This window comes from Arvicanthis niloticus, chromosome 5 (assembly GCF_011762505.2).
Source record: "Arvicanthis niloticus isolate mArvNil1 chromosome 5, mArvNil1.pat.X, whole genome shotgun sequence".
Taxonomy (NCBI): domain Eukaryota; kingdom Metazoa; phylum Chordata; class Mammalia; order Rodentia; family Muridae; genus Arvicanthis; species Arvicanthis niloticus.
In genome coordinates this window covers 47,067,678-47,094,318 of record NC_047662.1, presented here as the reverse complement: position 1 = coordinate 47,094,318, position 26,641 = coordinate 47,067,678, and the positions used below count along the sequence as shown (strand labels likewise).

General features: G+C 42.4%; 1 protein-coding gene across 1 annotated transcript in view; it reads right to left on the bottom strand.

The window, feature by feature from the left end:
* The window catches only part of Slc35d1 (solute carrier family 35 member D1), a 48,303-nt gene extending 22,977 nt beyond the window's left edge, over positions 1-25,326 (bottom strand). Inside the window, exons 1-8 of the mRNA XM_034503687.2 lie at positions 24,834-25,326; positions 24,221-24,254; positions 24,033-24,119; positions 23,322-23,389; positions 21,431-21,502; positions 20,849-20,917; positions 18,362-18,464; positions 15,176-15,268 (exon numbers count right to left, since the gene is read on the bottom strand). Of these exons, the coding sequence (XP_034359578.1) occupies positions 15,176-15,268; positions 18,362-18,464; positions 20,849-20,917; positions 21,431-21,502; positions 23,322-23,389; positions 24,033-24,119; positions 24,221-24,254; positions 24,834-25,036 (729 nt within the window). The 5' untranslated portion in view covers positions 25,037-25,326. The remainder of the gene's footprint in view (positions 1-15,175; positions 15,269-18,361; positions 18,465-20,848; positions 20,918-21,430; positions 21,503-23,321; positions 23,390-24,032; positions 24,120-24,220; positions 24,255-24,833) is intronic.
* Positions 25,327-26,641: the final 1,315 nt, after the last annotated feature.

The window sequence follows — 26,641 nt, the reverse complement described above, 5'->3', positions numbered from 1 at the left end:
CTATAGCCTGGTCATCCCATCTACACTGAGCAAGAAAGAAAACCAGGGAAACTGAGAGACTGGAAAGAGAAAGAAGCCATTATGGTTTGTTCTACATTTGCTGCTGTGTAAGAGTCAAAGCTTTCAACACAGCTGCTAAGATGCTAAAATCCTGTTATTTCAAACACAGGTTTTGAAAACAACAAATGGATTGTTGCTTTGGGCCAGAATCCATGTAATCTTTGGGTTTGCCCAAATTAGCTCTCCTCCCTCAAGTAAACCTGAACAAGGTCCCTCCAAATCACTTCATACTTTTGTTTATAAAAGATAATCCAAGAGAAATAAGCTTATATATCTTTTACTTTTTTGATTAAGTCTTACTATGTGTCCTGGCTAGTCTACAACTCTATGTAGGCCAGGCAGATCTAGAACTCACCTTTCTCTGTTTCCCAAGCGCTGGGATTAAGGATATGTATCAACACTCTCAGCTAATTTTTTACTTAATTTTTAAAAATTAATCTGTAAACACTGCTTAATCTTGTCAAGAACAATTCCTGGAAGAATTCTGTCTGTGAAGACTGACCTATTGACTAGAACTTCTGACTAGTTGGGATGGCTGGGATGTTGCAAGTCCAGAGGCTAGTTATCTTGTCTCAGGCTAGCTTTAAACCAGCTCTGTGTAGGAACTAACATCATATGACTACCAAATAACAACATTTTAGAATCTATTAATGTAGCAGACCACTAGCTTTCACCAACACAAAAGCTAAAGTATCATGAGAGAAACTGTGAGCCTCCCACATTTTCTTGGAACGCCTCCCTGATGTGCCCACCATAATACATTTAAACTTGCCCTGATTTATGACTTACTTTTTTTCATAAAACCATAATACTTCATGACACCAATTCCACACTGGAACATTATATTTGGAGTAGCATAAATATGTGTCCTGGGCCATGGTCACTGAAATTTGGCTCTAGAATAAAGTACCTTTCATTCACTGTAAGGTAAAACTTTGTTTTTGCACCAACAATCTTCAAACCTGGTAAACTACATCCTTTGAGAAATGTAACTTCAAGAGCCCCAAAATCATATATATATACTGTTAATATATATTAATGGCTGTTATCTCTCTTTCTCTGGGTTCTCTTTATAAACTCACTAAATATAATGTACATTAGACTGCTAAACTGTCATATGCTATGTATGTAAGCTTGTTAAAGCAGACCCTGGAAGCTAAGGAGCCTCTCCTATTCCAGACTCCAGGGCCTCTTGTGCAGAGACAGATCTGTACCTGGAAGAGGAAAGAACAATGAAAGCAGCCCAAGAGCAAAATCACTGTCCTTGCAAACAGCTAGAAGGTGAACCATTTAACACAATGATCATTATTGTTTATCCTATGATATCAAACATAAACAGAGGCCCATCTGGCTTTTTCTCCTACCAGTCGGGCCCTTCAGTGATGGACTGCTAAACTATTCAAGTCTGGAAAAGGCCATGTTTCTGCCAAAGTTGTGGGCCTATTAGCCACCCTGCCTTGTTCAAACTGACCAACTCTCATTTAGAGAAACTGAGGGAAAAGAGAACCCCTCAAAGATCCTTAAAAACTGGAGTCTCAAGAAAGACTGGACCTCCAGGTCTGGAGTCCTTCCTCTGCTTTGTAGAGGGTCTTTCTGTGTGCCTTGCTGTGTGTTTCCTCGCCCTCAGTGAAGCCTTTCTTCACAGACTGATCTGCCTACTGAGTGTGAGATTTCTCTCGCTGCTGCTTGCTGCACTTGAGTTTCTTCTGACTTTTAATTCTTAAGACCCCTAGACAGTAACACATCCCTGGAGGAAAGCTCACTCAGGAGCTCCAGCGAACTGTCTCAGCTTTCCCAGTCCATTTCTGCTGGATGTTTGTGAACCCTCAGTGTCTGTCTCAATCGGGCCACTCCAGCTGTTTCTGCTGGACACTGAGAGCATCTGGTTCAGTGTTTTGCTTTCTGTTGCTTCTTCTATCTACTACTCACCACTGAGTCTTTCACTTTTGCTTGCTATATTTTATAAACTGACCATTCACAACTGAAAGCACTACTACAGTAGATATTCTCCAGACAGCACGGAGCAAACAATAACTTTGCTCCATCCTCACTCTGAAATTCTTTTTTCTTTTCCTTTTTTTGTTTAGTCTTTATCTAAATCGAGGTCCCGAAGGGTGGAATTTCTCAGACCACTTGTCTCTTCCCACTGCATGAACACACACTATTGGGAAAACAATGCATCTTATTTTCTCCTTTATGCCTCCATGTAGAAACTCTTATTAGATCAGCAAGTCGATAGTAGTTCAGGCTGGGGTGTACCTCAATGGCAGACCATTTGCCTAGCAACATAAGACCATGGGTTCAATTCCCCATTTGCCACCATCCATGAAAAAGGCAGAAATTCAACTTCTGACTCTGCACTTATCTTTCTAGAGGCCATGGACATGTTATTTGACTTCTGTGTTACAGAAGTAGGAAAAGCCCATTCCAGCTGCCTTTTGTGAGGACCAACAAAGAGAATAGAACAGCACTTTAACTATGTCCGGAATATAGACAGAGATGTTGCTCTCTTGGGCTCCTCCACTGTGATCTCTCAGTGGTCAGTTTGTAAGCAAACTTTTATTCTTCCTAAAAATAGAAAGTACAGATGGCACAATGACTATGAACTTCCTCAGTCAAAAAAAAAAAAACAAAAATGTTTTAAATGAAACAAAGCTTCTACCTCTTGAGAAAACTGGTAAAGAACATTATGAAGAGGGTGGCCTGCCTGGTCATGCCATGTGTGGTACAAAACTGACTAGGAGCTATGCCACACGAGGGCCTGCAGGCTTCAATCTGCTCAGAGACAGCTGGTATTACAGATTACACAAGATGCTTCCGTAAGTGTCGTTCTGTTTTGAAGGAAGTTTCCAGTTCTACAAGGGCTGCTAGGTCATTCAGACTTCCAAGTCCAGGAATGTCACATACTCAAAAGGCAAAGTGCAAACAAACTAACCACTTCTAGAAACCAGGCACACTTGGTTTGGATGAGAAATTTTTGTTTTGTTTTTTGAATAAGTTTTTTGGTTAAATAAAAATATTTGAAAAGAAATCTTTGTTCTTTAGTTGCTTGGGTTATTTAAACTGGCAGAAAAAGGAGCATCTATGAAGGTGGCGTTCATGAACCCTCTGCAATATGATCCCCTGTACAAAGTCAAGCCAGCAAGAGCAGTCACTATTCCAGCAGGCAGCATTAATTGAGAGAAAGAGTGACAGACAGAGAGACAGAGAGAGAGGAAGGACATGATGGTGGAAAGAGAGTATGTTTGGGAGTGTTCACAGGAAGTTAGGAGGAGTGGGGGATAGATATAATCAATATATATTGTACACATTTTGGAATGTCATGGAATAAGTGAAGTACATAAATACACACAATATATTTAAGGAAGAAGAGCAAGAATGATATCATGCTACTTTGAAAACTACTGAGAAAAAAGTCTGAGTCTTTACCCAGCAGTAAACTGCCAGGAAACTTGCCAAGGCAGGAGGATACTAGCAGTACAAATGATCTCCACAGTTCTCTCCCCACCTGAGGGAAGTTAGGCCAAGGGCAGTGTACTCCACACCATACGCTAACCATCTGCTCCCTCTCTCCCTCTGCCCCCTGCTCCTGCCTTAGATAGGAAACTAGTACCCGGACAGTTTCACTATTTCTCTCTCCCTCAGGGCTCTAACCCTGTATGCAGTAACGAATCACACCCCACCTTACCTACTGAGTCACTGCTCCTATTTTTTAAAAGGAACAGCCTCAAAGACAAAGATAGCTAAAGAGTATGCAAACTGAGAAAGAGTAGGGAGGTAAAAATTCCTGATCCAACAACACACTTGTTTTATAAGAATACCAAACCCTAAAAATAAGAGCTGTGTCTCTATGTATGTGAAGAAAATACTACAGGAGCTCAAAAAAAATAAAATAAAATAAAATAAAAATCAATCTGTATGTCCACAGAGTGATCCTGGAGGAAAAAAAAATCAGTAAGTCTCAACAGACTAAGTGAGGAGCCTAAAACACTTCAATCCTTAGCCATGAGAGTAATGTTTAGCAATTACTTAGACCTGGACAGCAACTTTTCCTTGAACTGAGCCAGCCACTCCAGTGGCAACAGAGAAGATACCAGTCAAAGCACTGGGCGACCTATGGCAATGGCCTAGTGAGATCCACAGCAGGAGGCTGTTCTTGCACAGGTACCAGAGAACACCCAGCAGTGCTGCCAGGAAGCTAACAAGCCTTGCCACTCTCAGTGCTGGCTTTGGCTGCAGCACTCCCTTTTGGAGGCAGCAGCTCACAGCATAAACACACCTATTCTGTCTGTTTGGAAAGTCACTAGTCAAATGATACCCATTCTGTTTTTACCTATGTTATTAAGATTTTTTTTTTTTTTTTGAGACAGGGTCTTATATAGTACTGTCTAGTTTCAAATTCACTATGTAGCCAAGGATGACCTTGAACTCCTGATACTCCTGCTTCTATACTGGGGAGCTTCTGGGAGCTTCTGTTGGTAGGTTGGTTTTGAGAAGGACTCACACTGCTAGCCAGGCTGTCCTCAAAGTCAGGCCCATCCTCTTGCCTCAGCCTCACACGTTCTGAGATTATAGATGCAAACCTAGCCTAGCTATGTTTTGGTTTTGGTTTTTAACTTTTGATTTACTCCTTGTGAATTTCACATCATGTATTAAATCCCACTCATCTTTCCCTCCCTCCATTTCCACCCTCTATCCTTGCAACCTCCCTCCCAAAAGAAAACAAAAAATTAAAAAAGAAAACATCTTGCCATGGAAGCTGTGATGTGCCATGGTGTGTCATTGGTGTGTCGTGGCATGTCTCACGGTATATATACCCTTTTACCCAAATAGCTTTATTTGCAAATGTTTGTTTCAATGAGTCACTACTTCGAGGCCTCAGCCTTTTGCTGCATTATCAATACTGGATCATTACAGGGCTCCCTATTGCCCTGCGTCATGAAGATCCTGCAGCTTTGGATCTACAGGAGTGGTCCCTTCGTAAGCTCTAGCAGTTCACAGATGGAAGAGATGTTGGGATGGGCCAATTCAAAGCCCTGGATCTGGGCCTGGATGTTAGCTGAGTTGGTCAGCCTGCCAGCTCTCCTGAGCAGGAGCCACCAGGGCTAGCTCTACCATACTACACAGCCAGGGGTGGAACTAGTTCTCAATTCTCCAGCACACATGCCACCAGGGCCACCTCCACCATGATGCCCAGCTTTCCCAAGCGCTGCAGCCGTAGACGGGTGGAGCCAACTCACCACACCCATGATACCAGGGCCAGCTCTACTCTGCTTCTCAGGTGAGCTAGCCATTTTTATTGAGTATTTTTGTACGATGTATCTTTTCTAAAACTAAGTGCTAACATATATTGGTCCTTACCTCTCTAGTAATCCCAAGATTTTGTAAATAAGAAAGAAAGTGGGAGGAAGGGAAAAAAGGAGGAGCAGAACCACACAAAACAAGTCTGATTTCTCAGACTGCTCTGGTCAGCACTTACACTATATGCTTCCTGGGATGAGTTTTCAGTTGGATTCTGTGTTGTAATTTATACAGAACTTTGGGGTGTCTCAGTCTTCTACAGTTATTTTTAAATTTAGGATCCATCACAGAACACTTTACCTTTCTTACTGTTCAATTTATAAAGTATAGTTTTTAAGTACTTTTGCATGGTTCCATAGTAGTATTAAAGTATACTTACTATTAGAGTATTAAAAATATACTTATCCTGTTCCCATGGACATGGATAAAAACTTTTTGGATACTTTATTGGTTTCTATTTTTCCATAGTTTCTTTATTTAAATAGCCAAAGAAAATGTGACCATCCCTGCACTACTTGGCTCTGGGATCAAGTGCTGAGAGCAGTTATTAGTCCTGACTATCAAAAACATTGAGCTCGCACCAGCTGTTGGAACAGAGCCTAGTATCCACACCAGCATGCCTTTGCTCCAGAAAGCATTGTACCTAGTGAACATTTTATCACCTGACTCATTTTACATGTGTCACAGCAGAGTGAGGGCAAAGAGGGGACCTACCCAAAGTCAGGTAATGATCAGCAAAGGGACCAGAGGCTACTAGTCTTCTGCATTATTCAAATTTCTCTGCAGGGCACCATTTATGTCAAACTCTTCACGACTTCTTCCTACCGGAAACTCCAGAGGCCTGTGTCTACATCTCAGTCTAACTCGGCCTGGAGCAGGACCGTGGGGAGATCGAGAGCACTAGTCTTAGAACAAAGGCTGGATCCTCTTTGGCTCTAATTTTCTTGTTCATGAAAAGCAAAGCTTCCCTGGGTCTCTGGCTTCTCAGCTGCCCGTGTTCTAACCATGGATCTACGTCTGCAGCCATCCTGAGCGCATGGTAAGTTCTACCTGGAATGCATCTTCAGGCTCCTTCCCCACCTTACTAAGAATCCCTCTCCCACATCCTGGCTTCTGCTAATTTAGACAGTGCTAAGCACTTTCTCCTCAAAGCTTAGACCATGCTATTACTGCTGCCCAGGTCACTCTCCAGAGAAACACAAATTGTCTCTCAGTCCATTCACTTCCAAGTCTGCTCGGATGAGCCTTATAAAGTTACTTTCCCCAGTCATATTTTTCATCATTCCTTCTTTGATTGATCTCTCTCCACAGCTCTTACTACATGATGTGTACAGTCTGTCTCACCTACTGGAGTCAACACTCTACTTAGGCAGGAATGTGGTCTTCCTATTTAGAGAAGCACCAGCACATAAACACTTGATTGTCATAAAATGAAAATGCTCTGGACTCTGCTCTCGTTCACTCGCTCACCAGCACTGATGCTTCTGACACTGTCCTATAAGAAATCCCAAATAGAGCCGATCTTACAGCAGGTGCAGCAGATGGCTATGGGTGACACACGCAGTCAGGCACACAGGCCAGGGCTCAGCAGGCATCAGAAAGGTTCCACTCTAAACACCAGCACTGTGCAACCTTGAGTGTAGGAAGCTGCTGTTAGCAGTTGCTAGGCTGATAGGCGGGCCATTAGTCACTGCCAATCCCGAGGCATATTGGGTGGTGAACGAACAGCCAACCAAAAGTGAATACGTCACTCTAGGGTGTATTTAAGGGAGCCTCTTCCGGTTTCTTCTGTCTTTCCGCTTTTGCTGTTACAAGAAGTAAAGCCTCGTCTGTAGTGATACCCGATTACTGCCTCCGTGTCCTTATTCGCGGGCGAAAAGGGATTTTGGGGGCACGCGTTACAACTGGTGCCAAAAACCCGGGAACGTCAAGGTGCCGCGTAAAGACCACCCAAGTTTTGGGTCGGGTTAACAAACTACAGGATAAGAGGTACACACTTTGGAAGTTATGTCTAAAATAGAAATCTTAACAAGCGGATTTAAATCCACTGTGGCCACTTCATTAATTAAACTCTTGCTCATATCGCAATTGTTTTGTGGCTACTCGGGCATATCAGAACTAAAGTGTGTTGGCAGGCTACAAAAAGGGCCTGGTGATAAAAGGGAGTGTTCAAAGGAAACACGGACTACTGCAGAGTCCATTAAGCTTGGAGACCCTCCGCCGGATGGCGGAGAGAGAACGGAGGTCAAAGGGACCCCCCTATACTTCATTAAGGAGCCTGACTCCATAGAACTGGGCAGCTCCGAAGAGGAAGCAGCCGCTTGTGCTAAAATCTTAAGTCACTCAGCCCAGCCCCACCGACCTCGGCCGGAGCCAGCGGCTCGCTCGGGCTCGAGGGTCCCTGGCCGTGCTTCTCGGCTCGGGCTGTGGGAACAGAGACGCTGCGACAGGGCCTGGGTCAGACGAGTTACAGAGGCGTCTGCGCGGCTTGCAGTCCAGCAGACAGAGGAAGCCGGGCAGTGGTGGCTCACGCCTTTAATCCCAGCACTTGGGAGGCACAAGTTAGAACAGATGCCAGTGATGGAACAAGGGATTTTTACTGAACCGCGCGCCGCAGAGACGGAACCGCGCGCGACAGCTGCGAAACCGCTCGCGGCGGCAACGGCGAAACGTGGCAACGGGAGACTGAAAAATTGCCTAGAAGCGTGCTGTGGCCCGGGGTGGGAAGCTGTTTGTGTTTATTCCACAGGTGGAAACAATTCAATTTGGGTCCCCACGTGGCTGCTACAGCCATAATGGCGGAGCGACGGCGGAGCACTGGCCCCCCGTGGTGCAGACGCAGCTGCAGAAGCGGGAATCTTCGGAAGACCACAAAGAAGGAAGCTAGATTACAAGATCTCGGCTGACTCCCTTGCCATTTAAGGCTGAGTATATCGCTGTGGATTCTATCAAATCTTAAATTATTTCAGAGGTTTTTAGTTCAAATTTAAGGTTTAAATAAAAGCAAATGGCAGACAGGCAGGCAGGCAGAGGGAGGTTAAGTACATTTACATTTGAATTAAGACACACAGGCTGCTCTTCCTTCTGAGTCTAAAGACCAGGCCCTAGAAATGTGCTTAAGGGAATTTGTCTTTTGTTCTCATTGTTTCTTGTGAGAGGAGGGGTAAACCTAAGACCAAAGATTTTTCAACAGTCTGTGGGCTAAACGTTATGATTATGTTGCAGAAATTAAATTTATGCCTGCTTCCCTCCATAAGTATAGCTGTGCCTGCTGATAGAGTATGGTTCAAATTATTTTAATTCCTCTATATTCAAAGTTGTTAAAAATAAGATTCCTTAGATTCCTTTAATATGTGTAACAATTATTAGAGAATAAAATTGGCTTTTATCTGATATTCTCATGGGACAAAAAAGATTGGTTATTAAATTAATCCAAAATAAAGTTCAAATTTAAGTTTTATAAAGCCAAACTTGTCTTGTCCAGCTGCCATTTCAATAAATGTTTACATAAAAAATATTTTTATACCATTCCTTTACATTTTTGGTAAAGGTAAAAGGTTTATAGGTAATAAATTTATTCATAATGTTTAAGAGCCCATGAAACAATATTTGTTAAAAAATAATTGCTTCAGAAAATGGGTAATGTTTTATATTTTACATATATGTACAAATTTTGTTGCCTTAATACAAAAAGGATAAGAGGTTAAATCCTTTGGTGTATATTATATTTTACCAGTGGATTTCTCTAAAGAAAATTTTTTCTACAAACTATCGCTTCAATATAGCGAGCTTTTAAAATTTTTAAAATACTTGTTACTTCAAAAAGGTATTCAAAGACAGTGTCTTTCAATGTTTGAGTCAATTTGACTTTAGAAATAACTTCAGCCATTAAGGCTGGACTTAGTTTAAAATATAAAGGCTAAACTCCCAGCGGCCACGTGGTGTCTCACAACCATTTGTGGTGAGGATCTAACGCCATCTTCTGGCCTATGAGTGTACATGCAAAGAAAAATAGTTTACTTTAATCTTAAATTACTCTCAATAATTTTTAAAGGTTGTTAAGAGATATTATTTGACTAAAACCTCATTTTAAGCTTACCATAAGAGGATTTAAAACCTCTGTTTAATGTTTTCAAAGGGATGTAAGTCCTAAATTAAATCATATATATATTTTCTTGAGTTTATCTTGCTTCAACACAATTTATGTGTTGTAGTCACTGTTTAAATGTTAAAAAAGGGGTATATCTACCTTTGTCTTGTTAAATATGTTTCATAAAGTGCAAAATGTTTCGGCTACAAGATTTAATATCTCTAGCCATTTAAATAACATTAAAAATTAGTAAGGTGTTTTGGAAATACATCTACACAACCGGTGTTGGTGTGTGTAGACCCTTCATTTTTCTTTATGTTATCCAACCTTCAGAATAATTCTGATATCTTGGATTATAAGAATGTTACATACTTTTTAGCACAAGGCTAGAATGGATCACTAGACCTAGCCTTGGTTGTGCATGTGCCTACCTTTGTGCCCATCTCAGTACATCGTTATGGAGACTTAAAATAGACTTTGGTCAATCAGAGAGTTGATTGGCTCTAGCCCATGTGAAGGGGCTCACAGATGTGGCTCAAATAAGCTGTGTCAACAGCCCCACATCCAGGTGTTACACCTCTAAGATTTGTGAATGATGCATTTACTTAAAGCCATGATCTTTCTGCTTATTTAAAAGGAAAGTGAAATGGGAAATTGGACCAGATACAGCAGCCATTGCAAATCCGGATTTCCAGCCTTGATGGAGTGTGGAAGGAGCCTGTTTCCCGTGGAGATTTTACTTATTAAAAATAAATTTCTTCTGCCTTTTCTTTCTTTCTTTCTTTCAAAGAGCGGGAATAGGCCTGCTTGATATACAGCTCTATGATGTGAATTAGTATTCATAAATGGTTGGTTTGTAAGCTCAGAGCCCAGCAAAATAAGTGACAAGGTAGCTAAAAGCCTAAGCACTCGCAAGCCTTGGAGCAAACATCCCTCCCTCAAATTTGACGATCTAGGCTAAAAAATAGCCTATGACAGAGACATTCTCAGTCTATGCACCCCAAGAGCTCGGCTCATTTGCACTGGGTAGATGAGAAGTCTTGTCCAGTCAGCTCTTGCCTAAATAATTGTGATACCAGATAATAGGTTGACAGCCCTTGCACTCCTGGGAGCTATATATATACTCCATTGCACAGGGATGGGTGTCAATTCTCTTTATATTTCCTTAGCCCATGCACCCAGAGGACTGGTTTCCATGGCACCTGGAAGGGTAAGGAAAAATCTTCGGGCTATAAGCTCTTGATCGCTTACTCCCCCCCCCAAGATGGAGTTTGCTTGATCGGGTTTGAGTTCGAATCTTATTTGGTACTACATTTAATAGGCAAAAGGCTGTTTCATATTAATAATTTAAACAGGGGGAGATGTAGGAAGCTGCTGTTAGCAGTGGCTATACAATTATCTGCGCAGTTGCTAGGCTGATAGGCGGGCCATTAGTCACTGCCAATCCCGAGGCATATTGGGTGGTGAACGAACAGCCAACCAAAAGTGAATACGTCACTCTAGGGTGTATTTAAGGGAGCCTCTTCCGGTTTCTTCTGTCTTTCCGCTTTTGCTGTTACAAGAAGTAAAGCCTCGTCTGTAGTGATACCCGATTACTGCCTCCGTGTCCTTATTCGCGGGCGAAAAGGGATTTTGGGGGCTCGCGTTACACTTGAGACTCCCCTAACTTCTGTAAAAAGGATAACGACCCTCTTCAGGGTATATATTGAGGATCAAGGAAAGTTATTTATGTGAAAGCATCTTGTAAGCTACAATGCACCATACCCTACAGGTATAGTATGACTTCTAGGTACAAAGTTCTAACAGTTTATTTGCAAACAGGCTTAAAGTACCTTACACATGAGGTGTCTATCCTATAGAAAGTAGGAATACATATACACATTTATTCACAAACACATATATGAAAAGCATGCCCATAAAAGATACAAACTGACAATAATCCCAACTTACTAGACACCTAAAATTTGCCACATTACCCCAGACTTTACTGTGGACCCATTTAAACAAGGCTTGTGACAAACGTGATTGATAACATGACAATAAATGTGTTATAGTATACTATGGGTCCTAAGGATACCTTAGGTAAGTTTGGCTCCACCACCAATCACTGTTCTAACACAAACCTCCAAACAGGTAAGCATTTCTTGTTGCATCTGGTGACTAAGAAAACCAAGAACCAGCCAGGTGTGGTTTTACACAGCTGCAATCCTAGTACTTAGGAGATAGAGGCAAGAGGACTGCTCTAAGGGCAAGGCCACCCTGACGCAGAGAGTGCTAGGCCACCCAGGCTTACCTATCAAGATGAGGAGGGTTGGTGGCTGTTGAGGGAGATAGGTTAAGAATTAGCTTTACCTAAATAGTAAATACTGCTGTGCAGCTCACACTAATTTCTCCTAATCTGAACACATATGAGATTTTCTAACAGGCAAGCACTTTGGTGCTAGATCCTACACCGCCTAGATTCATACCAGATACCTTCCCTGTGCAGCAAATGTTAAGCTATATTTCTTATACATTTTCAAGAGAAATTAACACAGAATCTTTTTAATACAGGGAAGATGCTCAGAAATAAAATACAATAATGCCTCGTCTCATGAATATAAGATTTAAGAATATAAAGTTAGGATCATATACTAAACTTCAAATTTAATTCATACCACACACTATTACTCACATGATCTATGTTTTTAGTTCATTGACAGCTACATATACATGAGATAATCTATCCTTAACCCCAATAAATAGATAAAATTGACCTACTTCCATCCCAAGATGACCCAAGCACTTCTCCCTGAGAACCTACACCAGTGTGGAGTTCTGACATTAGTGGATGTGCTCACTACAAAAGACTCCATGCTCTTCAACGGGGAGACCGAGCGGCATTGAGCTCCTCTTCTTTTGTCTTGTCGCCTGAGTCCAACAGTGAGACATATAACACTTAACTACGTGACAATGTCTAGAGCAAGACTAGCTGGGAAGCAGAGTGCTACAGAAAACAGCATGGCCAGAGTCCATTTGCACCTAATACAGGTTTTGTAAGAGCTGCAACTAACAGTAAAGCTAAACAGACAATGTCAATGCAGAACACAGAGGGGTGAGACTACAAAACGGTGAGCTCAGCTTCTATACTCAACTTCATTATCCCAATTTGAAAATATTCAAAATCAGTGTCCTAAAATATATGTTCTTGACCTATATCCAACAGTGTCATTAAAAAAAAAAACAATAAAAAGACAATACAAATGTACTCTCCTGAAGCACAGAAAACAAAGAGTAAGAGGGAAAAAAATCTAATCCCATTTTAGATGGTAAAGTAACTTTTCATGCCATGAACATTTAGCCATATTACAACATTCAAATTACACATATACTACTGAACTTTTATTTTGGGGGGTCTTTTCTTCCTCCTCTCCTCCCCTCCTCTCCTGTCCCTTCCCTTCCCTTCCCTCCCCTCCCCTCCCCTCCCCTTCCCTTCTCTTCCCTTCCCTTCTTTCCTCCCCTCCTTCCCCCTTCCTCTCCTTTCCTTTCTTTCTTTTTTTGAGACAGGGTTTCTATGTGAAGCCCTGGCTGTCCTAGAACTGGCTCTATAGACCAGGTTGGCCTTGAACTCAGAGATTTACCTGATTCTGTCTTCTGCATGTTGGGATTAAACTACTACTGACCTTTGAAATATGTACAAGTTCTGCTATAACGTCTATAAAAATTGTCATCATTTTGGAGCAAACACATCTACTCTGGCTATTGGTTCCATGTAGCTACATGAGAGTAGTCAGCACCTGATGGAAACTCCGCCTCTGCTAAGTCCTTGGTGTACATAAGCAGGTTACCTCTTACAGCTGTCTCATGGGCATATTGGCCTTGAGACGGGGCCACCTATTCTGTCCTGAGGGGCAGGTTTTCTTCCTTCACACGTTTGCTCTAAATCTCAAGATCTGGTCTGCTTCGGCCAGAGTCTGCAGGAAGGAAGCAGACCACTATAGACCAAGGCCTTCAGAAGAAGACTTATCTCCTAACAGTGTGACCTTAGGCAAGCTTTTTAATGTCTCTGAACTCCTTCCGCACTGACAGAATAGTGGTATTTCAAGCTTCCTACAGCTCTTAAGAAAACTAGATTATATTTCATGTAAGTGACTAGTACATCATAGGATTCAGGAAATGTTTAGTTTCTCATCACCCTTTCTTTAAAACCAGAGAAGAGTTACTTAACACTGTTAGTCAAAACAATAGCAATTTTGACTTTGGGGCCATGTTTAGGCTTGCTAATAGCCAGGCTACAGTTCATTAGAACTTCTATTCATATTCAGAATGGTCTGAAATAGCTCTTTGAAAGAATGGTCTTGAAAAATAGAGCAAAACAAAACGCTTCATAAGTTGCCAAGATTCTGTCTCAGTTTCAAGAATTTATTAGTAGTCTAATTTCAAAACCTTCTGTTCAAGCTCCCATTGATACACGGTCTGCTGCCCTAAGAAATTGTAACCAACATATTTATTCTGAAGCCTGGGTTCAAGCAGCAGAATCTTGGGACAGATCATTGGCAAAATTTTGAATTTTCATGAGTTTGTAAAATAACAAAATTGTACCAGTTTTTTTTAAAACTGTGGGTTTATTCTACAGAAAAAATTCTCTAGGATTAATTTTGCTATTCTAGTCTGTATTTATTTAATTAAATTTTTGCATAAAATTGGTTAACTACTATATGAGTTGCTAGTCATCTGGTCAAGGTACCATGCAATCCTAAGTACTTAGGATTTAAGCAAGGATGGCAGCTGTCATAGAAACAGAACTCCAAAGTCTCAGGAGTTTTACTACTTCAGAATCTTATTTTTTCAGAGTTAGTTTTCTTCCATTCCTACTTTGCAGATTAATAAAAAATGTAAAAATTCCTCCCTCTGAGCTTTGGGGAATATCATGGAAGAGGGGTGGATAAAATCTAAGTGCCAGAGGGAAGAGAGAAATACTGGGAAGCTCTTCTGAAGATATGGCCATGTGATAATCAGCACACATCAGGCATGGTTACCTGCACAAATGTGCATGAAATCAGACCCTTCAACAATCCATCATGGATGAAAAAGGAGTTTAAGAGTCCCCACCTCTCCCTGAGAACTCACCAGCAGCTAACAGCAACAGGAAGGAGATCATTTCCTTTAGAAATGTAGTACAGGGTAATAACCCATGGTCCAGTAAATAACCCATACTCCTGCAAGTGCACCTAACAAATCTCAATGGAACATGAACATTCACAGACATACACACACACACACACACACACACACACAGAGAGAGAGAGAGAGAGAGAGAGAGAGAGAGAGAGAGAGAGAGAGAGAGAGAGAGAGAGAAAGAGAGAGAAAGAGAGAGATTGAGAGAGAGAGGTATGAAAGTAACATGGGATCTTGTTGAAAGAAGGGATTAGACAGAAGTGGGAGGCGGATAACAGAGAGTGCATATTATCAAAACACATTACATGTACAAATGAATCAATCAACAATGTTTTAAGTGTAAACACTTCTTTCTCTGTACTAGCACAGAGAGCTATTATGAATCATTTTAATATTTAAAATGCTTATGCCAAGAAGACAGGTTAACATGACATCAGCAGGCTAAAGACCTAAAGAGTAAATTCTCAGTTTGTGGTCACTTAATAAGCACACTTCTCTCTAACAACCCAAAATTTCATCTTTTGGTCATAAACAGTAAGTAAATAACCCATAATTTCAAAGGCCTACCTTTTGTGCATCTCCTGTGAAATACGCAATGGCCAGGGTGGGCAGAATCATGAACAGTGCATTGTAATAGAGCAGACCATATTTTCCCAGCTCCTAGATAGTAAACAATTATTTCAGTTGGTTCTAGAAGATAGGTATATTTAAACAAAAAGAAATTACTATTCCAATTACATATGTATATGATGTTGGGTGACTTTTAAAGTTAAAAACTGTTCATTTAAATAATTAACCTTCAAATAATTAGCCTTTAAGTCTGAAATGCAGCCCCAGGTCTTTATGTCACAGGACTCAAGCTGACCAGGTCATGATTATAAGCAGCCCTGAAGTTACAGTTCTGATTTACTAAAACCATCTCAGTGTTGGCATACGGGCCCTAGTTTAACCTTAAACCAAATAATAGGTAAGCTATAACTGTAAATATCAAGGAAACTGTAAGTATCAAGTGCCTCTTTGTGCAGTACCAGGAAAAGATCAACAGTGAGACTACATGACCCTTGACAACTCGTGTCCATGACTCAGAACATGAACTAGGCTGGAGCAGAGGGTATGCAGGACACACAATCACAGGCACCATCCACGTAACTGAAAAGTGACAAAATCACAAATGTCTACATTCTTAGTTTCTCTCTTCCCATTCTAATGACTTTCAATGTCATTCTCTCTTATGACACTACAAGTTGTTCTAATATCAGATCTCACTACATAGCACAGGCTGGACTTGAACTCACTATGGTCTTAGCTCAGCCTCTGGAATGCTGGGACTACAGTGCTGCCACCACATGCAGATTTAATGATTCATTCTTTCTTTCTTTCATTTATTTATCTATTTATTCATTTATCTATTTAGGCAGACTCTCCTACCTCTCAGGCTGGTTTCAAACTCACTGTGTAGCTAAGGAAGACGCTGAACTTCCGATTCCTTTGTCTACAACTCTATAGAGCTCTGGGACTCACCTTGCTTATGTGTCACAAGGGACTGAACTAAGGGTTTCATACATGGTAGGCATGCACTACATCAAGCTACACTGGGCATGACAGCACATGCCTTTAATTCCAGCACTCATGAGTTCAAGTTTAGATTGCTCTATATAGCAAGTTCCAGACCAGCCAGGGCTGCACAGTGAGACCACATCTCAGAATTAATTAACAAAATAACCTATCTCCAAAGAAATCAACTTAGCTATACCCCAGACCCATAATTAAGCTTTAGAGGTGTTTTTTGTTTTGGTTTTTGTTTTTTTGTTTTTGTTTTTGTTTTTGTTTTTGAGACAGGGTTTCTCTGTGTGACCCTGGCTATCCTGGAACTCACTCTGTAGACCAGGCTGGCCTTGAACTCAGAAATCCACCTGCCTCTGCCTCCCAAGTGCTGGGATTAAAGGTGTGCGCCACCACTGTCTGGCAAGCTTTGGAGTTTTAATACAAGTAAGCCATAAGCCATTTCCAAATGTGGAACTGAAGAGCTCTCTTCAAAAACTAAAATCCTCAGAAACCTTATTTTCTTCTAGAATTTGGGATATATTCTAAACAATGATGTCCAAAACAGTAGTCATTAGGCATATATAGCTAATTCAATTATAATTACAGAAAACCACTAATTTAGTTTCTCAGATATATCAATCACTTTTCCCATTCCCAGAAGTCATGTCTGTAATGAGAGCAGAGACAGTGCCCATCATCGCAGAAGCCTCTGTTGGGCAGTCTGGCTCCAGAGACCTGAGGCTGCTGATTCACTGTGGAACAGGCCTTAGTTTCACTTTGTGAAACAGCAAATGAGCTAAAGGTAACATCAGTGTAAGTCCAAACTGCTCTCTTTCCTCTTTTTAAAAAGGATACGAAATTGTTACTAGTAACATCAGTTAAAATGGTATCATCACATAGACACCAAGCCGGTAGATGGAGGAGGATAGCAGGCCCTTTAGGAAGTGTTAGCAACACATTTGTGGTGTCTTTAGTGGAGGGAAAAAAAAACCAAAAAACAAAAAACCTGCTAAGAATTAGGAAACCTACCACACAGCCACATAGTCTGTACTCTTTTTCTGGCGGAGAGCAAAATCCTGGCCAACTGGAAACTACCTCAAAACAACTACCAGGAATCCACAAGAATTGCCACCACTCTTGAGGAGGATATTTGTTTTTATCTGTCATCTGAGCTCCAAAATGTACTTGAAGTAATTTCAGAAATACTCTGCACAAAACAGAGCAGATAAAGAACCAAATGGGTAAGGGCATCTTACTAAGACAAAATATGAGCAGGAGCACATGTCTGTTACAAGATTCAATTACAAGATAAACACGTATCAGCTGCTCAGGAAAAAAAAAATGATGGCGACATTTGAGATGAATATCGATGTGAGCCCTCACAAGGCCCATTAGAAAATTAAGGACAACTCCTTCACTAAGAGCTCTATGAAAAAGAAAGCCAAAATCCAGATAGCTGTTTTCTTACGGTAACTTAACCGTACAATGCAGCCAACAACACAAGCCTCAAACACTTGGTTTCTGAGGATCTGAACTGATACAAGTCACAACTGAATGTGTCTCTATGTAAAGTAGATTGTGAGCAAGCAGAGAGTATTGTGGAAAGCACTCGTGCACACTGCCAATCGGAGGTCTGGGCCCAGGAATGCAGTGCTCTCTGAGGGCAGGCCTAGCACACCCTAGCTCTCCTTGTTCCACTCCTCTTCCAACACTCACTTGCCAACTGCCCAAATTTCCCTGTACTTCTTTTTCACCTCGGGCCCCTCACTAAGTCTTTAGAATACAACCGTAATCATGAAGACATTGTTCTCTGTGAATATTTCTCACTTCTCCTACCTCCTTCTAAGTCAACATTCACACACTTCCTTCTAGAAAAGCCAACATTACAACCTAATTTAACTTAGAAGAGATTTTTTTCATTGTTTTGTTTTCTTGGGTTTGTTTATTTGTTTGTTTGTTTGAGATACTGTTTTACTCTATAGTTCAGGCTGGCCTCATTATGCACCCCAAGCAGGGTGATATCCTCCTGCCTCAGTTACCTGAGTGCTGAGATTCCAGGCATGAGCCACAGTACCTTGCAATCATAAATTTATTATATTAGCATGAACACACATACTATGTCCTTCCAACTCTAAGTAGGTTTCTTTATTCCACACTTCCCCCACCATCCCTGAGCATCCAGTGAAGAAGCTGTAGAGTGCTACTTACTTTTGAATCTAACTTCTGTTTCACGTATGCACCATTTGCTGCTGTCAGGACATCATTGATCAAAATAAAAACATATCCTTCCAGATCAAAGGCCAAGTCAGAGCTGCCGAACATAAGCAACACTTGAAAATCACCTTAAAAACATGCAGTTAATTTCAAACAGATTTGGGCCAGCGTACTGGCAGGAACACGCTCTCATTTAGGCAGACCTCACACTGCAGCAGCTGCCAGCGTTTCCTAAGACCTGGCCACATTTGTCAATTCTATGAGAAACATCCATGCTTATACACGTCACCACTAAGAGTTAATCACGCAGCCAGACATCATGGCAACATCTGTCACAGCAGCACTTAGGAGGCTGAGGCAGAAGGACAGCAGGCTATGGCCAGTGAGGGGCTGTAGACAGAGCTCCAGGACAACCTGAGCCATAGCCAATAAGGGCTGTAGACAGAGCTCCAGGACAGCCTGGGCTACAGCTAGTGGTTGCTGTAGACAGAGCCCCAGGGCAACCTGGGTTACGGCCAGTGGGGGCTGCAGACAGAGCTCCAGGACAACCTGAGCCATAGCCAATGAGGGCTATAGACAGAGCCCCAGGGCAACCTGGGTTACGGCCAGTGGGGGCTGCAGACAGAGCTCCCAGACAGCCTGGACTACATAGCTGAGACCCTGCCTCAAACAAACTTCTCATGCACACAATAATTATTATTTTGGTTCACTGCCTTAAAGTCAAAATCAAATAATAAGCAACCAAATTTACCATGACCATCTGTGATAGCAGAAGACATTTGTCTCGAGCATAAGGAAGCCAAAGGATGAAGCTGTGAACAAGTCATTTTTTGCAAAGATTCACATAAAGTATTGGAGTAACTTGTCACTGGGTGTCATTTCCGAAGCATGATGACAGTTCTGATATCAAACCACAAGAGTGCATAAGCAAGTACTAAGAGGTTAAGTAGATAAATAGTGATGAGGTATAACCAGAGAGACCAAAACAAGGCTTCTAAAACTTACTAGCCTGATTAGGCTAAGCACTAAGTAAATATAAAACCAGAATGAGAATCTGACAGAGTATACTTGCACTGTATTCTGACACGCCCTCCACTCTAACTTCAGGCCAAAGGGAGATGCGGGAAGGCCCTGCTGTTTAGTACAATTTTGGTTCTCACTGGCTTGGAGTAACTACTTTAAAATGCACTAGGTTTAGTATGGCACCTCTCAGAAGAAAGGGAGGTGGCTAATATCGAATTCTTTTCAAAGAAGGCAAGGCAACAGAGAGGGAAAGGCAGTCAGCCCTGCAGCTGAATTCCAGGAACTAATGCTGTTGCCATCTTTTGTCCCCCCTAAGAATAAAATTTCAATGTCAGCAAGATGGCTCATCCTGTACAGGCACTTGCCACTAAGCCTGATGATCTTCCTACTCCAAGGACCCACATGGGAAAAGAGAGAACAGATTGCCACAAGTTGACCTCTGACCTCCATACATGTTTGCTGTGGCACACATGCACACACACAAAATAACTAAATGTAATAAAAATATTTTTAGAAAGAGAATAGAGTCTCACTTGGAGATTTAATGTAAAATAGAGTTTGATTTCTACATCCTCACTACGTACACTCATACCATAGGCATGTGATGAAAATATGATTAATTAGTGAACCAAAGGAGTACAGTGGACTCCCAAAGGAAAACAAGTGTGTAGCATTAGTGAACGTATCTACACACCCAAGCAGGGTACCATGTCTAGAAGGCTTCTAGACAGCCCTTCAACTTTTAGTCTGCGGGTATATAATTTCCCCATGCCTACCCGCCTTCCCTTCTTCCTGTCTACAAATGTACACAATATTCAGTAATCAAATTGGAGTAATTTGTATTTTTTTCATCTTAAAGGTGTATCATGGCTTTATGTCTTCCTCCAAATGGGAAAAGCTTCAGCAATCTAATAAACACGTCATAACACTTGTGATATGTCCTAAGAAAGGACAAGCGAAGCAATGCTTCTACTCCGTTTCCACAAGGGAAAAAGATTCATTGCCCTCTCTCATCTCACAAAAGGGCAGAAGTTACTGTCTACGATAGCATTCAAAGTGAAAGAATTGATGTGTTATAAAATCACAGACCTGGTTTCAGGAAGACTCAGCTTCTAGCCTTGCTGCTTACTAATTGTAACCCTTAGGAGTTATAAAAGGTTGAGTTTCTTCAACTATAAAATAGAAACATTATATCCCCCAGAACTAAAAAGAACACATAGACCCGTCAATGCTAAATATACTGTGTGGTATGTGGTGAGCAAGCTGAAGACAGAATCAGTCCTAAGTTACATAAGCTGACTTTAGGAATCCCCTAATCCATACTTCACTAGCTTTGCTCTAATACAGCCTAAAAGGCTTAATGTTTGAAGTCTTCTGAGTCGTTTTCAAAGATGTTCAAGATACGTTATTAATAACTATTGATAATTTAAACCCGAGCTCTATATGCCCACATCTTACCTGGCAGCTACGAAGGCTCCAATGATCATTGCAAATACAGTCATCTTAATACCCCAAGAGAAAGTCTTCCTACAAAATAATTTTAAGCACACGCAAATGTGACTTTATCCATGGAGATTCATTTTACATCAATAACAAAAAAAGGGACCTGGCTCTGCCCAATAGCAGCAATAGACACTAGAGCTCTAGATAGCACATCCCATGTTCAGCAAATGTCTAACTGTGGCCTGTAACCTTCCCCATTACATTATTATGACAGCCTGCTTAAACTTTCCAAAACTCAAAGTAGAAGTGAGACAGATAATTTAATACCTCATATGGGCTGAATATCTTTTCAAAGTATTTTAAAATATTTAAAGAATAAATACATGGGGCTGGAGAGATAGCTCATGAGTTAGATTCCTAGCACCCACATGATGCTTCTCATCACTGCCTATAAAACTTTAGCTATGGGAAATCCAACACTTTCCTCTGACCTCAGACAACCATACAAGGGGTGTACACCCACCCATATAAACACATGCACATAACTAATGTTATCAATCTTATAAACAAGGACAATACATTACAAGTAAAACTCACTTGAGTAGAGCGCCTTCAGCAAACATTGTAAACAGAATGGAGAACCTTCTCAGAACTGTAAACATGGGCAGGCTGCAAAAGGAAAACAAGAGGTAAACTGAAGCTTGAAAGTATGTAACTGTAAATCAAGATTCTGCAGATCGGTAGTAAACAATGCCCATCTCTTTCTGACTGCATGCAAATTCCATACTGATTAACCTTATTTCCCTGGAGAAATTTTTTTTGTTTTTTTTTTTTTTAATTTAAAAGCCTTTAAAACATTAACTACAAAATGGTAAAACCATGCGTCTATTATCACAGGCTAATAACATATGCTTTTAAGTTTCATTCTGATAATTATGCAAATACCCTGACCACAGCCACATTAGTCTTTACTATGGAAAGCTTCTTTCTTCTTCACTGGACTGACTTCCCTTCTTAACCCCTACACCATTAAGAAAATGTCGATGAAATTCTTATCCATGAAACAGTTTTATGGATGTTCCTCTAAATCTTAGAGCATTTTGCTTGCACTAATCAAACATCCAGCCTCTTATAATGTAAGAATTTCTGAATACACTTCGCTCTAGAATGTTTTTTACTCCTCTGGACATCAAAGGCGGAGTGTGAATGCATGGATGAATGACAATGGACTTTTAAAAAGTAAATTTTGTATAAGTAGCACTCTGCATTTCCTTCCTCTAGTATATAATGAGATAGAAGAGGATTCCCTCCCTGTGACAAATCCAACTTCCTAGGAACTCCCCCCAGAGATATTCTGGTCATTGATCTAAAAAAAAAAAAAAAAAATTAAAAAGGAGAAAACAAAAACTTTGCCTATGGTCCTCACAGATCTCCATTCTATTTTTGTTTTGTTTTTAAGATTTTATTTCTAATTTTACATACATATGTGTGGGAATGTACATGCCAGCAAAGGTGTCTGAAGAGGCCCGAAGAGACAAGTGTTGGATCTCCAGTGACCTGCTGGTTTGAATGCTGGGAATTGAACCTGGGTCCCCTGGAAGAGCAGCCAGTGCTCTTAAGCCATCTCTTCAGCCCCACTCATCATCATTTACAATCATGTAATATGTCAGGTCTTCACTCAGTTCATGTAGGTTCCAGCTAAACTATTTTCCCCTGTGTGTGTACCATATATACACTACCACAAGGTCAGAAGCCAAGAACTAGGAGAGGAGAGTGTCATGTATAATACTGCCATAGAGTAGAGCTACTGCTTCTTCCTAAACTGAATGGCTTTCCAGTTACAAGGTCACAGTTGACAAAGTAATCATGTCTGTGTGAAGATTCCATCTGACTTTAAACACTCTGTGCTAAAAGGGAACTGTGGGAATTCTAATGTCCATCATCTGATTGACTCTTTGGCATACACTTAAAATATGTAGTGTTTATGAACTATGTTAATCCCAAATCAGACACAAGGGCAGCATTCTGAAGACACAGGCAAATGGAGTGTCACAAACTCAAGGCCAGCCTGGGTTACATGGTGTGTTCCAGGTCATCCATGGCTACAAAGTGAGATCCTATCTGGGGAAGAAAAAAAATACTATAAACTTGCCATAAATCTTTCTCCGTGGCAGGTCTGGAAAAATAATGAAAATCTACTGCACCACTGATAATATTTGAACACTTCTAACCTAAAGTGAGAAGTGAGATGGGAAATAAAATTCATTCCTTAACTTCATATTAACAACTTGTAACCAAAACTCTGGGTTTAGTCTTCATTATTTGATAGTGGAAACTTCCTGGTGTTTCTGTGTCCTCCCACGACCCACATCCCTTCCCCTATCCACCCCTGCCATACTCAACCATAATGCATTAACACAACATCATTTGTACTGAACTTTAAAATCACATTATTTTAACCCGACTAGAAAAACAAAGTCATCCATACTTCAGTTTCTTAGTGCTGAACAGTCCCGTGATTTGGTTCCCAAAATATAGCAGAGGTAGTGGAAATGTCTGGAAAAATGAAAAGGGTAACAGATCTCAATAATGAAGACATTGATGGCCAAGTTCTTTCAAACAGAAACAGTTCTGTTTATATAGTCAAATTCTTTCCACTTGAAACATAAGAGTAGCTCCCATAAACAGTACTGATCCCCATGAAACACCCAAACAACATCAACTATCCTTGGAAGAAGAGGGGGTGGCAGGAAGAAAGGAGACAGAAATATGAATGTGATCAACCATGTGAGGCAGAAACATCACTTGCTTGAAAACATGAGTCTGAGACACAAACATTTCGGCTTCACATGGAGTCTCACAGAATCGCAGAGAAGGGTATGAAAACACCCCCACCCCCACCTCCAAAAAATAAAAAGAGAATAATGAAAGGAGAAGATCATGGCTAAAGTAGGATCTGCTCCCTGAAACTCCTTAATCAAAACTGAAGGATTTTCTATCTTCATTTTCAAGAGACGCTGGCTCGTCTCTTGACGAGCTCCCCGTGGCTTGTATTCCTTAACTTTGCTATATGCACTTGCAGACTAGGCTTGGGGCTAGACTGCGTTTTTAAATATTCAAGACGCTGATTTTTTTCACCCTTAGGCCACAGAATGGCTCCTTTTTATAAAATAAAGTAACCCTTCTTTCTCACTTTTACCTTTCGAGGTACATTTCTGTCAAAGTCAGGAAACTTGACTACTCTGAACGCCTTTCCCACCCAGAGAACTGCTACCGTGGCCACCATCTGCAAACAGAGAACACACACAGATGCACTGTTCTGCATAGAAAGACACACACAGAACTTCTGACAACACAGACCACGGGATGCCCAAGATTCCAACTAACCTGGCCAAGTCCAACACATAGCGAGGATGGAAATCTACAAAAGGGGTAAAGAAAGGGGGTTAAAAACGGCCAGAAAGTCAGTCCTCAGAGCATAGTGAATTTAATTTCCACACTGACAGCCTCAAAAGTGCATTCTGATTCAATCCACACCAATGCCTGTCCCTCCAATTTAAAAAATAAAAAAATAAAAAAAATAATCTTAGATTTTGTAGCCTAGGGCGACCACTTGTCTGGTCTTGTCCTGTTTTTACAATTCTCCTCAGCTTCCTGCAACGGATTTTTTTTTTTTTCCCAGAAAGTTAAGCCGCGAAGAACTCGTCAACGGGTTTTAAATCTTTTAAATGAATCTTGGGGGGGAAACACACACACATACAAACTTCTGCCCCGGAGTCCCAATGACAGCGGCGACCGCGCGTGGGCGTGCGGCCGCGCCGGTCCCGGGACTGTCAGCCGCGCAGGTCGCTAGTCCCTGGGCACCGCTCTCGTTATGCCCACCTCTGACCCCCCAGCCCTGGCTGGCGTGGCGGGGAGAGTGGCCGAGGGCATCCCTGGGTGGACTCGAACCCCGGTCCCCGCCCGCCGCGCCTCAGCCGCCGCCCGCCAGCCCGGCCACCTGTAGTTGGTGAGCACGCTCTTGTTGACCACCACGATGAGGAAGGAGCTCACGCCGTAGAAACCGGCGGCCAGCAGCTTCAGGAACACCGTTAGCGTTTCGGCCGGCGCCATCCCCAGCTCCTCCTCATCTCTGTGTGTGGAGGATTTCGCGGGGGCTTCTCCTTTAACCGGAGCATGCTGACGTCTGTGGACTTCCGCCATGGCGGCGGCTGCGGCGGCAGCGCAGGCCTGCGAGCAGCGGGGCGACGGGGGTCTGGGCCTGGCGGTGCGGAGCGCGGTGGAGCGCGGGCCTGGCGCTGCGGGGCGCGGTGGAGCGCGGGCCTGGCGTGGAGGAGCGCGGGCCTGGCGCTGCGGGGCGCGGTGGAGCGCGGGCCTGGCGTGGAGGAGCGCGGGCCTGGCGCTGCGGGGCGCGGTGGAGCGCGGGCCTGGCGTGGAGGAGCGCGGGCCTGGAGCTGCGGGGCGCGGGCCCTGAGTGCGGGGCTCCGCGGTGCGGGCCTAGCGTGGCGGCGGAGGCTCGGGAGGGACCCGGCGGCTTGCGGCAGGGCTTCGCGGGTTGTGCTGGCCACAGCTCCCCGCACTGCCGCCGCCCGTCCCCGCCCAGGGGTTGGGACACTGGGGTTCACACCCTCGGGGACTTTGCCCTGTCATGGTGTTTCGCGGGGTCAGGGAAGGGCCGGGGTTGGCTCGGTGGGGGCTGGGGCTGGAGAGGAGCCGGGGACCCCGGCGTGGGCTCCGGGAGCAGCCGGGACACTAGCCGGGGACCACTGAGCTGGGCTGGTGAGCACAGTGTTGCGCTTGCGCACGAATGCGCGCTGAGTCCCCCTGTGGGGAGCATGGGGATTATGCGGGAGCCCGGCTTCAGGCCTAGAGGTCCCTCCTTGCTCTCTAACGTGTGGCCTGCAGAGAAGTGATGCCCTGTTGCATCCTCAGTTATCCGGAGTGCTCTTTTTGACCTCTCTTGCAGAGGGGTCAAAATTCACACAAAGTATCAAATATGATTCAACAGTAAACAGAGATTTCATTTGGCAAAGAGAGACTTCTCACGCTTCTGAAATTCTTTTTGTTGTTATTTGCTTGTTTGTTTTAGCATATATATCCAGAAAAGGCAAGGGTGGGTGGGTGGGAAGGGAAATGTTGCAATAAGCTACTTGTGGACTAGTAAAAACTGCAATGTGTTTGGAGCCTTAAAAGATTTGTCCCGGTTCCAGGACTCTTTGAAACATTCCCTGTGCTCTTAGGCAGATTCAATGGTCTCTGCACCTTCATCTCACCTCACTGTTGTGTAAAACCAGTTCTGTTTTCTTCACACAGAGCAATCACACAAGTAAAGAATACCTGTCTGCTTTAAGCAAGGACATTACATTCCTACTTTTAGAAAGTTTTGAATTATTTCCCCAAATTTTCCATCTTCTTATGTTTCTTTTTTGCATTTTTAAACTGTGGTAAAAATAACTGTTTATTGTTTTAATCTTTGGATGTGCAACTGTCACCAGGCACCCTCCCCAGAACATTCACCATGTCAGATGGAAACTCCTTTGGGAACTAAGCAATCGTTTCGTGTTCTCTACTCTCTTCCTCAAAACCAAGTAACCTGTGTTCTGCTCTCAGTCTCTTTGAATCTGACTATTCTGTGTATCGCATAGACGAGCAATCACACAGTATTTACCCATTCGTGACTGCCTTATGCCAATTACATAATGTGTTCAAGGTGCATCTACACTGAAACGTGTATCAGAACTGGAATTCCTGGCAGCCAGCACAGCATTCTTAACTGTTGGCAACCTCTTCTGCCCACACCTCCAGATG